The sequence below is a fragment of the Chlorocebus sabaeus genome, chromosome 8, assembly GCF_047675955.1.
Source record: "Chlorocebus sabaeus isolate Y175 chromosome 8, mChlSab1.0.hap1, whole genome shotgun sequence".
Lineage (NCBI taxonomy): Eukaryota > Metazoa > Chordata > Mammalia > Primates > Cercopithecidae > Chlorocebus > Chlorocebus sabaeus.
Window position 1 is genome coordinate 90,447,205 of NC_132911.1, and position 12,670 is coordinate 90,459,874.

General features: G+C 34.1%; 1 protein-coding gene across 1 annotated transcript in view; it reads right to left on the reverse strand.

The window, feature by feature from the left end:
* The window catches only part of CNGB3 (cyclic nucleotide gated channel subunit beta 3), a 150,844-nt gene that overhangs the window by 50,520 nt on the left and 87,654 nt on the right, over positions 1-12,670 (reverse strand). The window contains exons 8-10 of the mRNA XM_008001030.3: positions 11,645-11,731; positions 9,853-9,917; positions 8,964-9,086 (exon numbers count right to left, since the gene is read on the reverse strand). Of these exons, the coding sequence (XP_007999221.3) occupies positions 8,964-9,086; positions 9,853-9,917; positions 11,645-11,731 (275 nt within the window). The remainder of the gene's footprint in view (positions 1-8,963; positions 9,087-9,852; positions 9,918-11,644; positions 11,732-12,670) is intronic.

Genomic DNA, 12,670 nt, shown 5'->3' on the forward strand with positions numbered 1-12,670 from the left:
TGAGGTTTACAAAGGAAGAAACAAACTGCAGTTGAAGTTAATATTCAAACAAAAACAGATCTAGAAAGAAATCACTCATTTTGAAATTCAGTACCTTTTGAAGGACATAGGACTCTTTTTTTTTTTTTTTTAAGACCTAGTTCCTTATTACAGGAACAGAAAAAATAATTAACACTTTGGTAGTGCTTGAAAATCGCTATGCCAAGAGAATAAAAATGTAACCACTGTATAATTTTTTTTCTAGCAGGCTTCCTTGGACTTACTAATATTATAGTGAACTTGATGTCAAAGAGAACCACCTTGAAGAAGTATGGAATTAATTTTATGGATTGCATTTTAACTTTTCAAATTCCAATTTATAATTTCCTATTACCTGATTTATTTTGGTCACAGATTTTGAACCTGTGGGTCTCTTTAAATTAAGGAAATTTATTAAACCTGACATTACCCAAGAGTGAAGAGAAACAAGATTCTCTCCCAACATGGTCAATTCCATGATAAGTGTTGGGATTATTGTCCCCTCCAAAGTCACTCAAAAGTTTGTCCTACTTTAACAGGAACAAACATAAGAATTACTTTCTCCCATTTTCTTTTTTATGATGTTAAAAAATAACAATCAAGTGTGAAATTTTGGCATGGATTTTCCAAATCTCAAGGGTTTGGCTTGAACTAATTTTTTTTTGTATATTAAATAGTCTGCTATGTTAATTGGAAGTTTTCTGCCCTGATGCATTGAGATTTATTTTAGGATTCTTTTCTCAGTCACATCTTACACCTAGATATGCATAACCAAAGGTAAGATTTGTAATTTAATTAGATGGCCTCTTATTGATTTCCTAAGATTAGCTTAATTAGTCAAGTGTGTCAATCTCTGATATGTACATCCCAGTCAGATAGATCTTTTCAAAGATACTCTATCTGGCTGGATTAATACATGAACTATCTGTTAACTATATAATGCATTGACTATATAACACTGATATATATATATACACACACACACACATATACTTAGGCATATTTCAAGTTAAAGCAGTAGGGCAGAATTTGACATAAAGCCATAAAAACTATTTAGTATGAAAATAGAAAGTCTTCCTGTGTGAAACAAACATGACATGCAATTTCCCCCAATATTTTATTATGAAACACTTTAAACAAACAGAAAAATTAAAAGAATTTTACAGTGAACACTCATTTTACAGTCAACACTCATATGCCCACTACCATTAATGTTTTACTATGCCTGCTTCGTCACATATTCCTCCACTTATTTATCAATAAAACCTTCTTATTTTTTGGATGTATTTCAAAATAATTTCTAGACAGCCAGAAACTTCCTCCTAAAAACAGTACTTCAGAATATATATGTTAACTTGAGTTCAGTATTTGTTTAGAGTTATGTTTTATTTTGAATATACAGTTAAAGCACTAATGAGGCCGGGCATGGCGGCTTACGCCTTAATCCCAGTACTTTGGTAGGCTGAGGTGGGTGGATCACCTGAGTTTGGGAGTTCGAGACCAGTCTGGCCAACATGGTGAAACCCCGTATCTACTAAAAATACAAAAATTAGCCGGGTATGGTGGTGGGTGCCTGTAATCCCAGCTACTCAGGAAGGTTGAGGCAGGAGAATCACTTGAACCCGGAAGGCGGAGGTTGCAGTGAGCCAAGATTGTGCCACTGCACTCCAGCCTGGGCGACAGAGTGAGACCCTGTCTCCAAAAAAAAAAAAAAGAAAGAAAAAGAAAAAAGAAAAAAAAAGCACTCATGTTAAGTAGGACCATTTGGTGAATTTAAAGAAAGTATAGTATTATCTATAGGCATTATGCCATACAGTAGATTTCTAGGACTTACTCATTTTGCATAATGGAAGTTTTGTACCCTTAACTTATACTTCCCCATTATCCCTTTCCTCCAGGCCCTGGTAACCCCCATCCTACTCTCTACTACTATGAAATTGAGTATTTTAGATTCCACATATAAGAGAGTTCATATGAGGTCATACAGTATTTCTCTTTCTGTGTCTTGTTTATTTTGCTAGGCATAATGTCCTCCAGCTCTATCTATATTGTCACAAATGGCAGGATTTCTTTCTTTTTAAGGGCTGAATAATATTCCATTATATATGTGCATATTTACCACATTATCTTTATCCTTTCATTAGTTGAGAGAAATTTAGGTTCCTTCCATGTTTTGGCTATTGCGAATAATGTTGCAATGCTGCAATGAACATGAGAGTGCAGGTATCTCTTTGAGATACAGATTTCAATACCTTTGGGTATATTCACAGAAGCAGCATTTCTGGGTCATATGGTACTTATTTTGTTTTAATGTTTGTGGATATCCAATTTTCCCAGTACAATTTATTGAAGAGACTATCTTTCCTCATTGCATATCCTTAGCACCCTTGGACAGGCCATTGACCATCTATGTATTCATTTATTTCTGGGCCCTCTATTCTGTTTCATTGGACCATATGTGTGTTTTTATGCCAGTTTCATACTGTTTTTATTATGGTAGCTCTGTGATATATTTTGAAATCAGGAAGTGGCATGCCTTTAGCTTTGTCCTTTTTGCTCAAAATTACTTTAGCTATTCGGAGTCTTTTGTGGTTCCATATGAATTTTTGCATTTTTTTTTCTGTTCCTGTGAAAAATCATTGAGATTTTGATAGGGATTGCACTGAATCTGTAGATCATTGTGAGTAGTTGGGACATTTTAACAATATTAATTATTCTAGCCCTTGAATACAGATGTCTTTTGATTTATTAGTTTCTACTTTAATTTTTTTCATCAACATTTTGCAGTTTTCAGTATACAAGTCTCACACCCCTTTGGTTAAGTTTTTTCCAAATATTTTATTCCTTTTGATGCTTAATTTCCTTTTCAGATAGTTTATTGTTAGTATGTAGAAATGCTACTGATTTTTGTATCATTTAATAAATTTTGACAGATGCATATACCTGTGTAACCAAAACACATATTAAGACATACAGCCTTGCCATCACTTTAGAAAGTTCTCTCAATTCTTTTCCATCAATCCTTACTCAAATGCTCCAGAAGCAATCACCTGTTCTAATTTTTTTCTACCATGGATAAGTCTGCCTGTTTTAGAATTTCACATAAATGAAATCATACAGTATATATGGTTCTGTATAAGATGTCTTTTACTCAGTATACTTTTGAGAGTTATTCATGTTGTGTATTGGTAATTTATACCTTTGTATTTGCTGCATAGTATTCATTGTATGTTTATACCACAGTTTGTTTATTTATCCACCTATGGATGAATACCTAGGCTGCCTCAAGTTTTTGGTCTTGATGAATAGAGCTTCTATGAAAATTCTCGAACAAGTTTCATTCTGTGAACATATATTTTCATTACTCTTGGGTAAAATACCTATGTTCGAATTTTTGAGTTGTAAGGTAGGTGTGTTTAGTTGTAAAATAAACTGTCAGATCTTTTTCCAATATGGTTTTGTCATTTCACATTCCCTCTAACAATATGTGAGAGTTCCAGTAACCCCATGTTACCCTAACACCTGGCATTGTCATTATCCCAGTCTTTGGTATTGTCAGTCTTTTAAATTTTAGCCATTGTGGTGAATCTGTAGTGGGAAATGAAACTTTTAAAAGTACCCCTTCTATACTTATCTTACTGTGTGGACCTTCCTAGCTACCTCAATCCATCTTAGTTCCTGGTTTCTGTAAACTTATTTCTGGAAGCACTGGCTATGAGGGAGAACGGTCTTGTTAGAATGTAAGTGCTACAAAGGTAGGTATTTATGGGCCTAGTAGCACACAATAGGAATTCACTAGTATTTGTTGAATGACTGGAATGGATGAGTGAATGAATACCTAGACTTACTGAAATGAGAATGTAGGAAGACTGTATCTGTGAACACATCTGTTGAATCACCTTCTGAACTCTCCCCTGTCATGCTGCTCGCTGCCCTTCACTTCCTTCTGATCCCCCGATTCTTTGCTCTGGGTTTTTTTTGTTCTGTTGTTATATCCCAAGGGTGACTCTCCAGGAATTGTAATATAAATATCCACCCCACCGCGCTCTCTCCCTCCTCCCTTCTCCCTCTCCCTCTTGCCCTCCCCTTCCTCCTCCCCTCCCCCTCCCTCTCCCTTTCCTTCTCTCTCTCTGCCATTGTCTGACCTCAGCTATGAGGCATCTAGGGCATCCTGAATAAATATTTTCATCTACCTAAGTCTTACAGTCTTCATCTGTAAAGTTAAGAAGGTAGATTACCTAAATTTTTCTAGCACTATGGTATAGTAATTCTGATTCCTTCCTTACCTCAGTTAAAGTCAATAATTCCCATGACAGCCTTGTTTGCTTTTCTTTTTTTTCAAGGAAAAGATACATTAGGGATTAGGACCATGGGTTTGTTAAAAAAAATTTGTGCGCATTGGAAAATTTATGTCAGAAAATAAATAAAATTGGGATATATGTGGACAAAAGTACATTGGGAACATTTTAAAGTATCACATAACCATAGGTACTCACTTGTGTTCTCCTTTTGAAATAACATTTGCATTCTTTGTCAAATTTTACAGTCTAAAGAAGGATGTCATTTGCTCAATATAAATAAAAATGCCTTCTATTGAAATGAATAGAAATTGCTGTTCTGATGAGAATTAATGGAATAATAATAAACTTGACTTATTTTAAATGTTCACAGTGTTCCATTTATGCCCCACAGTCTGCTGTGTAATTCTAACTAGGGCAAAATTTGCAAATCCAAAGGCCTAATAAGCAACCTTCAATTTATAGGTCACCAGGACCATCACAAGGGTTAAGTTAAAAAAATACTTTATTGCAAAAACTTGGCTACAAGATCAAAGGGTAATATGAAGCAATAGAAGGAGAAGTTGATATTAAAAAAACTGTTAGGATTAGTATATGAATAACTGACATATGCAAATTATCTAAAAAGATAAGTAAAGAAGCTACTTTTAAAAGCATTTTCATTGCAAAGGTGGCAACCTGTGTCCCTGACGGTTGGTAATAGGATTGCTGGAGCTTTGGTTTTGAGTGAGAATGCTTCCGTCTAAATGAGCAGAGCAGACTTGATGAGTTAATATTTATAGTCAGAGAATGTGAGTTGTATAATAACAAGGCTGTGGAATTTATTGAAACTAGTTTTGGGCCTAGAAAATGATCACTTTTAGTAGTTTTTCTGTGAGTGATTAAGAAAAATGAGCAGTTTCTAATCCTTGGGTGCAAGATTCTATTTGTACCCATGAAATCAAGCTTGTTATTTGGGTTATCAAATCTTTTATATGTTTATTGTTTTTGGTTACTTGACCTGTCAATAGTTATGTTTGGTGTCTCACACTTTGATGATATATTGGCCAATTTCTCCTCCTCCTACCAATTTTTGCTTTATGATTTTCTTTGAATGATTGTAAGTATTTTATTGGGTGCATACACATTTAAAATTGGAATATCCTGATGGTAGTAAATAAAATTTATAGGAGGCCATTGGTTTGGACTAAACTCCTGCACTAGGCCAAACAGACCAAACCCAAATGGAATGACTCATGCTGAAGTTCTATGTCACCAAACTGAAACTAAGTTGTTTATCTGCCATTCTAAGAAATCAGGAGAGAGAGAAAGAGAGATAGCTAAAGCCCCAAACAAGCCAGTTTTATCCAGCATGGTAAGGAAGTCCCCTCTACTTTAACCTTTACAAGGAAAGTAACTTTGAAATGATCAATCCATTTTTGTTCTTTGTTTCTGCTTTCTTCAGCCCCTTTCTGCCTATGAAGCCCACCTCTTTTGCTCAGCTCATCAGAACATTCATTCTATTTTACAGAATTGAGGTGTTGCCTGATTCTAGAATTGCAAATAAAAGCCAATTAAAATAGTTAAAATAAATTTGTTGTAATTTTGTCTTTTGACAATCGTGAATCAAAATTTTATCTTTAAATGGTGACCTTTTACTCTAAAATGTCTTTTGTTTTAAAGCTTTTTCTGACTAATTTTAATTGACAATCTCTATTAGTATGTGAGTTTAGTTCACATTAATTTACTGCACATATTTGTCAGAGGTATTTGAACCAGAGTGACCCCATCTTGAAAAGGGGCTGGGTAAAATAAGACTGTGACCTATTGGGCTGCCTTCCCAGGAGGTTAAGCATTCTAAGTCACAGGATGAAATAGGAGGTTGGCACATGATACAGGTAACAGAGACCTTGCTGATAAATTAGGTTTTGATAAAGAAGCTGGCCCAAATCCACCACAACCAAGATGGCGATGAAAGTGAACTCTTGTCACCCTCATTGCTCATTATATGCTAATTATAATTCATTAGCATGCTAAAAGACACTCCCACCAGTACCATGACAGTCTACAAATGCCATGGCAATGTCCAGAAGTTTCCCTGTATAGTCTGAAAAGGGGAAGAACCCTCAATTCTGGGAATTGCCCAGCCCTTTCCCTGAAAACTCATGAATAATCCACTTCTTGTTTAGCATATAATCAAGAAATAATTATAGGTATTCTTAGTCAAGCAGTCCATGCCACTCCTCTGCCTATGCAGTATTTATTTTTTTATTTCTTTACTTTCTTAATAAATTTGCTTTCACTTTATTCCATGGACTTGCCCCAAATTCTTGCACAAGGTCCAAGAACCCTCTCTTGGGGTCTGGATCAGGACCCCTTTCTGGTAACATACTGATCTATTTTAAATTGTCCTTATTATCTTATGTTGTGTCTTCTGTTGTCCTGCCATTCCTATACTTCTCCCCAAAACTGCCACTCCTTATCTTTGTGTCTTTTTTTGGATTGGTTTGCTTTTTAAATTTCCATATTCATTTTTTCTGCTTACCGATTTAGAAGTTATTCTCTCCATTTCTGTTCTTTAGTGGTTACTCACACTCATTTTCCTACTGTACTCCAGGTTTGGTACATACATTTGTGTTTTAGCCTTTGGAGATACTTCTTACTTTCTAGGGAACTCAGCAATCATTGAAAACTGTTGTAATTGTATTCATCTAGAAACTTATAATAAATAATTATAATAAGTAACAACAAAATTACAACAGGTAATTTATCTTGTATTTTAGAGAGAGTATTTTGGCTATCTGGTTTATAATGTAGCTGGAATTAGAAATCTAAAACACTAGCACACTTGAAGTTTCTTATGGGCTGAAGCTGAGATTTCTTTCTTCTTGTTACAATGCAGATTTGGCCATTCCTTACTTTTTTCCTTACTCTCCCTCTCTCTATCTGCCTTTATATACCTAATATATTTTCTACTATTATATACTTAACACTGAGCTTGACACTGGGAACAAGATATAGTCCCTAGAAACTCCACAGAGAGGCATCTAGGTATAAAAAGAGAAACAGCTTCACTTTCTTGAAGGCATTCTTATGCAATCCTGTATTATTTTGCTAATTTGAAAAAAACAGTTATCAGTCACAGTCATCTAATGATGTTGGATTACATACTCACTTTGAGGCAATTTTAATATAGTTGGTATTTTAGTCAATTTTTATACAAATTAGTTGTTTATATCCAAGTAAATAATTCACATTCTAAAGGGAATTATTTATTTAGTAAATTTTCTGGAAATAGAGTATCTGTATATGTGTGTTTCCCATTCAGTGGTCCTTCTGACTTTAAATTCTTTAAAATTGGTTCTGGTTGTTATAATCCCTTATGCACATCCAACTCACTCTAGGTAGTGTGTAATTTTGTAAGTTATTTTCCCTCTCTTTGCTCTATCCTATAATTGCTCTCCATCCCAAGGCTGCAGTGAGTTGCCCTTCAAAGTAATGCTGGGATCTGCTTTTTTCCAATTTGGACATTGCCTTATTATATGTTCAATGTCATTTCACTGGAGCAGAAAGTTAGTGAAGTCAACTTTATGCCAGGTCTTTGTATCTTACCAAAAGGAAATTTCACTATTAAATAACCCAGTTGCCATTCCCAAGTCCTGATTCTACTGCTCTAAATTTTTCAGATGATCTTTTTTTATTTCTGGGACACTTGCATACCTAATTATCAAGTTTAATTTATGATCCTTGTTAGTCTCTAAGTGTTTAATTGAGTTAGTGGTTATAGCTGACTCATAAACCGATAAAACCCTTCACTGGTAAACTAATTAGCCACTGCACCTGCCCTCTAAATAATTAACATTGTTCATTACTAACAATCAGCATTGGAGTTATTAAAAGTTATCTTACTGCTCAGTTGTCTAATGTAGAGGCTTTCAAACTTTTTTGATCATGATCCAGAGTAAAAAATGCATTTCACAGGCTAACTCAGGATACACACACACACACACACACACACACACACACACACACACACTCCCTTACTATCAGACAGACTCTGATATGTTCTATTCTATTCTCCTCTATTCTCTTTCACTTAAAAATGAACTGACTTACTAAAGAGGTTTTTCAGCTTAAAAATTTTTTTATTTGGACAAATTCATGGGGTACTGGTCCAATTTTGTTACACGTATATAATGCATAGTGATCAAGTCAGGGTGTTTAGGGTGTTTGTTAGCCGAGTACAATACAGGTTTTGAAACTATAGTCACCCTACTCTGTTGCAAACATTGAATACATTCTTACTATATGTTTGTATCCTTTAATCCACTTTTTATGTGCTCCTCTCCCCACCACCCACCCTTCCCAGTCTCTGTTATCTTTCCACTCTCTGTCTCTATGTGATCAAAATTTTTAGCTCCCACATATATGTGATAACATGTGATATTTATCGTTTTGGATCTGGCTTATTTCACTAAGATAATGACCTTCAGTCCCATCCATTTTGGTGCAAATGACTTGGTTTTATCCTTTTTTATGGTCAAATAGTATTTACCAGTCATTGAATGGGTTATGACAGCTTCAAAAACACTGGTTCTCATAAATTCATGCAATGAAACAGAATGTTAAAAATAATCAATAAAGGTTTCTTTCAACATTAGAACTTACTTGTTTCCTTCCCCATCATACACCCATCTAGTAGTGCCAATTCCTTCATAGTTTGAAGCCCAGTAATAAACACAGGCATTAATGTGCAGAATAAACAGCAAGTATCCGGTTGTTCGAATAACTCTGTCAGAGAGAATAGATAGAAAGTAAGAATTCATGTTGTTTCTGGAATACAGCCTATTTTAACATTTTCTTTTCCTTAAAGTCTCCAGTGAACCCCTTGCTTTGGATTTGTGAACTGTTAACTCTCATTAGTACAGTATAAAGTGATGGTACCATTGCATGTTTTCCGATGGCAATGTCTTGACTGGGATTGACAGAGTGTAGGGAAAAACACAAACAACAACAACAACAACAACAAACTTCCTCTTTTTTCACAGATGTTGTGAGTCAACTCTGTGAAAGACATGCCTCAAGGGTCACCTCTTCAGTTTAATTCCCATAAAATACACTATGCTGATTTAACTAGATATCTCTGAAAAGCTCATGAGACTTTATGCTACAATGAATGGCGACTAGAGGTTTCGGTGCAAGTGAAATTTAGAACAACAAACGAATGAAATTCAGATTAGGAATGAATTATCACGAGAAAGGTTTAAAGTCAACTTGCAAAAGAGTATGTTTTTCTGTACTTGTTTTGACAGAAGCAGAGAGTAAGTCCTATTTTCTTAGTCCAGTACTCTTCTAAAATCTGATATGATTTTCATACTTTTATTTCACTTAAAATACCCACATTTGTTCTAGAACATAGTCCTATATTTTATGCAACCAAAGCTGAAATTATACCCTTTTTTTTTGAAGAGGGAGGTCATATGCCTGCCAAATTCTCTCTAAAATGCTGCACCATTGCTTTTCCCCCTTCCCCCAAGTATACTGAGTTATACTTTACCTGTAAATATATGCTTTGTCCATTATAGACTCTAGGTGATGATTAAATTCAAAAAATGAAGTATACTGTATAGAAAAGCAAAAGAAATCCAAAAGTATGTTAGTCTTAAATATATATATTTAAATAAAACTATAAGAAATAGATTTCATTCATTACTGAAAATAATTTTATTCATATGTCTTAAAAAAAAAAAAAAAAAAAGGCCCTGTTCAGTGGTATTTTCCTCTGGGCAGTACATTTTATAGCATGATATCACACTTCCAGAGCTTCTTGCTTTATTTTATTGCTACCCTCTAGTTACAGTCTTACTTTTAATGTTTGTTGAAAATGAAACTTAAAAAAAATTTTTTTCCTTTTTCTTTTGTAAGCATGTAGTAGAACTCTATTTCCCAACAATTAAAGTCACACTCTCCAAAAACATACATAAAAGAGGAAAAGTGTAATGCATTACAGTTATAAATAGATGTTAAGTCTTATTGCTCAACACTAGCATTATTTTTCAGTGAATTGCATTAAATGTGTATTTGTTTAAAGAAAATTTAAACTTCAGTAAGTATTAGCATTGGCTGTTCTTGACAGTATTCAAAGATACAATGAGTTTATGTGCATCTAATACAAGCAGAGTTACTATTTCCCTCAAAGCTTTTTCCTGCTTACTTCTACTTTTATCTCAACCTTTTCTGCCTGCATGCACTCCTACCCCCTACTTCCTCTTTTATTTCTATAGGCAGTAAAGTATGGAATCCAGAGCCAAATGCCAGTCCTATCTCTGCCACTTACTACTGTGTAACCATGGAAAAGTCTCTTGCTATTTCTCTGCCTTGGTTTTCCCATCTGTAAAATGAGGTCAATAAGAAAAGATGCCCCCCAAAAGGGTTGTGTGCATATGTAAGTTAATATATTTAATATGCTTCAAATCATAGACTCTTACAGATAGGAGGGACCACAGAGATTACTTAGTTCAAAATTTTGCCCAACGTAGATATGACTGCAATAGAACATTTAGAATTAAAAATAGTGTAGGTAATAGTAATGACTATTTAACTAGAAATATACACAAAGGATTTGTTTTTCCAGAGTTCATAAGTAGGAAAAAACTTCTTCGAACACTCAGATTATGATACTTTATATGTGTGGTAATTTGTTTATTATGCTCTTAATGCAATTTTGCACAAAGGCATGATTTTAAATTTAGCTTAAGTGTTCACTAAAAAGAAAATGTATATTCATTTGTTTTCTCATTTATAACTTGGAGACATATAGATAATAAATATTTATCCTAGAGAATTGTGCATTAAGATGACACCTTTACAAATAAGTGAAATGAGTGGACTACGGGGCTTTGAAAAGAAGATTAATGTTAACTGTCAGGATCTCCTATATTTAAACATCTAATGGATAGAGAGGGCTTTTGGACATTTTAGGGTTACAGAGATGGGGAATGAAGAGTTGGCAATTTATAAGCTTTTATCATAATGCCAGATAAACTCCTAAATCTATAGAAACCTGATTATTTCTGAAAATTGGTTATGTCCAAGCAGGTACCTTCTGAAATTTCCATGTGAGATATAAAATAAAAACCAGGAGCAACTTTCACCAGTAGACATTTTTTTCTTCCTTCATTAAAAAAAAATCATAGCATTGATGAGGGCAGAAAGATGGAGAAGAATTTGGGAAAAATCAAGAATATTGGTAATTTTAAGATACTTTAAATTGCTTTGAGATTTCCATTATAAGGAAATGGAAATATTTCCATTATAAGGGAAGAGACAATTAAATATAGTTATCTTACCTTTAACATCCTGTTTGCTCTAAATATTGGATTAAACCCGAAGAAGAGGTAGCAAATATCAAATGGTATTATTGATGCGACGTCCAACTGTTGAAAGAACACATTCAAAAATATGTTGTGTTTACATTCCTTTCTGGGAATGGATGGATTTACATTGATGTCTGTAAAAGTTGACCAGTCACAGTGCATTATTTGTTGTTTAATCCAAAACTGCTTTCAATTAACTACGCATGGGGAGTTTTAAGGCATATTAGCACCATGAAAACTACTCTGTAGCCTCCTTCCACCGTATTTCATTTCCGCCACCATGCATCTGATCTCTCCTTAGGCACTGCAGTTACTGGGATTTTTATTCAGCTGTCACATACACAATGGGCATAGTTGCTAATGTTAAAATACGTTTGAATAGTGTTTCTAACATGGGCTCTTGGACTAAAAATCAAGTCCATTCTTGATTTTATTTGAAAGCATTGAACTTTCATTGTAGCATTATATTTTTATGTTTCAGCCAATTCTCCAGTGTTCAGAGTTGATTATATTGTGGTTCATTTAGGCTCTTCAATGCTTTCTACTCTTGTCTACTTTGAACCATTTTGCTACCAATAAACTGCTTTAAAAGTATCTATCAGAGCCTGTGCAGGCTGAGAGAGGAGAGAAAAGAAATCAATAACGATTGCAATTAATCAGCAGCTCTGATGGGAGGAGGTATTGAAAGTACTATTATAGCTCAGACATTTTTAAAAATTGTCATGTATTAAAATTATTTTGATCTTCTGTTAAACTGGTCATTATGAAATGACAATGTCATACTTCATACTTTCTTGATGGCAACAACAATAAGAAATTCTTTTATGTAAAATAATTATTCATTTTTAGTAAATTTTACATGGTCTTAATAGGGTATATTTTAAAACTTTAAGACATCTTAAGACAATTAAGAGCAGTTAAGAACATATTATAAGGCCACATGTATAAAATAGAGAGTTGAGGAAGTCCTAGCCAGAGGATAATCAAGAAAGAGAAAGA